The 2,761-nt window shown below is 17.7% G+C and overlaps 1 protein-coding gene across 16 annotated transcripts in view; it reads right to left on the bottom strand.

The window, feature by feature from the left end:
• LOC102678519 overlaps positions 1-2,761 on the bottom strand; it is a 50,315-nt gene that overhangs the window by 29,699 nt on the left and 17,855 nt on the right. For 6 of the 16 annotated variants that reach the window (XM_006623838.2, XM_006623830.2, XM_031514286.1 and 3 more), the window contains one exon: positions 890-1,219. The exons of 6 other annotated variants lie outside the window; for them this stretch is intronic. In XM_006623838.2, the coding sequence (XP_006623901.1) occupies positions 890-1,219 (330 nt within the window). The remainder of the gene's footprint in view (positions 1-889; positions 1,220-2,761) is intronic. 4 more of the 16 variants (XM_006623831.2, XM_006623834.2, XM_006623837.2 and 1 more) reach the window with 1 other exon arrangement.

The raw sequence follows: 2,761 nt of genomic DNA, 5'->3' as shown, positions 1-2,761 counted from the left end.
CATATTATTTAAAAAAAAATAAAGACATAAAAATTTTAAATATATGGAATAATATTTAAATGAAAATAATAATAAATAATAAAATATAATAAAATATTTTAATAAAGAATTAAATTATTGAAAATATATTTATATAACTGATGTTTTATAAAAAATAATTTTTAAAAATATTTTATAATATAAAAATAATTTTCTATAAATGAAATAATAGAAGAAATTTGAAAATTATATAAGTTATTATTTTTAATAAAATTTTATATTCTTTTATTCATAATGATAAAACGATAGCATTTGTTGCAAATAAATTTAATATATTAAATTATTCAGTATAGTAAAATTATGAATTTTTGATCAATTAAATTGTATATTTATTTATTTATATTATGTGTTCATATCAAACATTAGTTTTTAATTAAATGTTTTTCTATTATGAAATATAAAAATATGTTAATATTATAGCACAAATATTTTCATAAATTGAATATTTTAATTGAATATTTTATATTACATTGAAGATATTTATAATACATTTATAATATTGATTAAAAATTAAAATAAATATATTATTAAAAACTAAAAAATATATAAAAATTATGAAGATCAATGTCATTATTTTATATATAAAAAATTATTTATATTATACAAACTTCCTTTAAATAAACAATTTTTTCATAGGTTTAATTTCTCAATTATTTATTTTGTATTTTACAATTTTTTTGAAATATTTTAAAAATTTTTAATTTTACGTTTAATTTGTCAAATTCTTTATTTGCTAATTGAAAATAACTAATACTAAGACTAATTGAATGAAAAGTAAAATATGAATAATCAGCCACAATAGAAAAAAAAAGAAAAAAAATAGATTGATATAATATAATTGAAGGGGCACCTTTTTCACCTTGTTGCTGGATTCCTTGAGACTCTGAGGGGACGAGGGAGAATTTTTGGCTGTCTTCTGTGGACTTGTCGCAGATTGTGTGGAAGTGGTAACATCACAATCAGAAGGCGTTGATTGTATAACGGAAACTATAGGAGGAGGTGAAATAGAAGCAGAAGCGGAAGTGGATACACAAGTGGAAGTCGAAGCTAATGGTTCCGAAGGTATTAATGAATTCTCTACTGGAACGACACTTAGACTTTTTGGGGGGGTTTGCTTAGGAGTTGATAGTTTTCCACTCATCGGTGGTAACATTGTCCTAGTTTTAGGCTTCCTCCACCCCTATGTAACACCAATTATATTTATCATGTTAATCTATTTAATCTTAAAATAAAATACCATACACAAATCATGCATTACCTATTTAAATTCTTCTTTTTTTATTTATTTTAATCCTTTATCTAGTTTTATTTTGAATTTAATTTGAAATTAATTTTTATGTATTATGTATAATATTCTTTTCATATAACTTCTAAATATTATATATCTTTTATATGAAGATAATACTAAAAATAATATCATTAATAAATACATAATATAAAATAAATAATATAAAATAATAAAATACATAGATAATAAAAATTTATAAAAATAAAGATTAATTATTAATAAATATGGGATTTATTTTTTTGATCTTGATTTATGTTGTTAAGATCAATTTGCTCATTAATTTTTTTCAAAAGAATTTAATCATTAATTATTATTAAAAAAATTATTATTAATAAATAAAATTAAGAACATTTGACATATGTTTAATTTTAATATTTCTAATGTTTAGAATGATTTAATTTGAATTGATGTATTATACTATATGCATATATATAATGTATTATACTATATGCATATATGAATTGCAAATTCGTGCCATCTTTTATGATATATTTATATTCCAATATCAACAGCTCTTTTCATTCATAAATCAATTTTTCGAAGTTTATTATAAATAGAAGATTTTTTATAAAATTTTAAATAAATTCCAAAAAAATTAGAAATAAAAACATTTGAATTTATAAAATTTAAAAATTTCAGTTTTTCGATTTCAATTTCTCTGTTATAAAACAAAAATGACTTTCAAAACAATAAAATTGAATATAAAACTATAGACTATAGATTTCGCGTTCTAAATCGAGCCAAATAGAATACTACATGAAGTATATAAATTTATTTTTTTCATAAAATTATAACAGTTCAAAAATCAATAATTTTTTGATTAAAATTTAATGATTTTTTTAATTTCTTGATATAATATAATTAAATGAATTTAAATTTGATGTATTACTACAATTAATTGCTAACTGATAACCTTACAATAGCTTTATTATAATCAAATTATAATCAAATATAAAAAATTTAAATTAAATCCAAACATTAAAAATATGATATATAAAATTATATATATGTTAAACAATAACAAGTTAAGCATATATTAAACAATTTTATTTATTAATAATTTTAAACACTGAATGTTAAGTTTTTCTGAAAGTCACTCAAAAAAATGATTTTAACAATATATACCAAAACTATTGAAAAAATATTTATACAAGTTGTTTTGCTAATATTAATAAATAACTAAAATTTTCTAAAAATTACAAGAGAAAAATGTTAACAATATATCAAAATATGGTAATTTCTCTAAATCATTTACTTTTTTTAATGAATGAAAGTTATTTAGAATTTCAATATTATAAAATATATAATATGATATTTAAACATAGTACATAAAAAATTTAGGAAGTTATTTTAATTAAAAGAAATTAAAAAAATTGACATGTAAAATTATCCATTAAAAGTTATATAAAGTTATTTATAGTTTAAAGTTTATCT

Source organism: Apis dorsata, unplaced genomic scaffold, assembly GCF_000469605.1.
Source record: "Apis dorsata unplaced genomic scaffold, Apis dorsata 1.3 scaffold_960, whole genome shotgun sequence".
NCBI classification, from domain to species: Eukaryota; Metazoa; Arthropoda; class Insecta; order Hymenoptera; family Apidae; genus Apis; species Apis dorsata.
The sequence above is the reverse complement of the archived record's forward strand: the minus strand, read 5'-3'. Positions and strand labels throughout refer to the sequence as shown.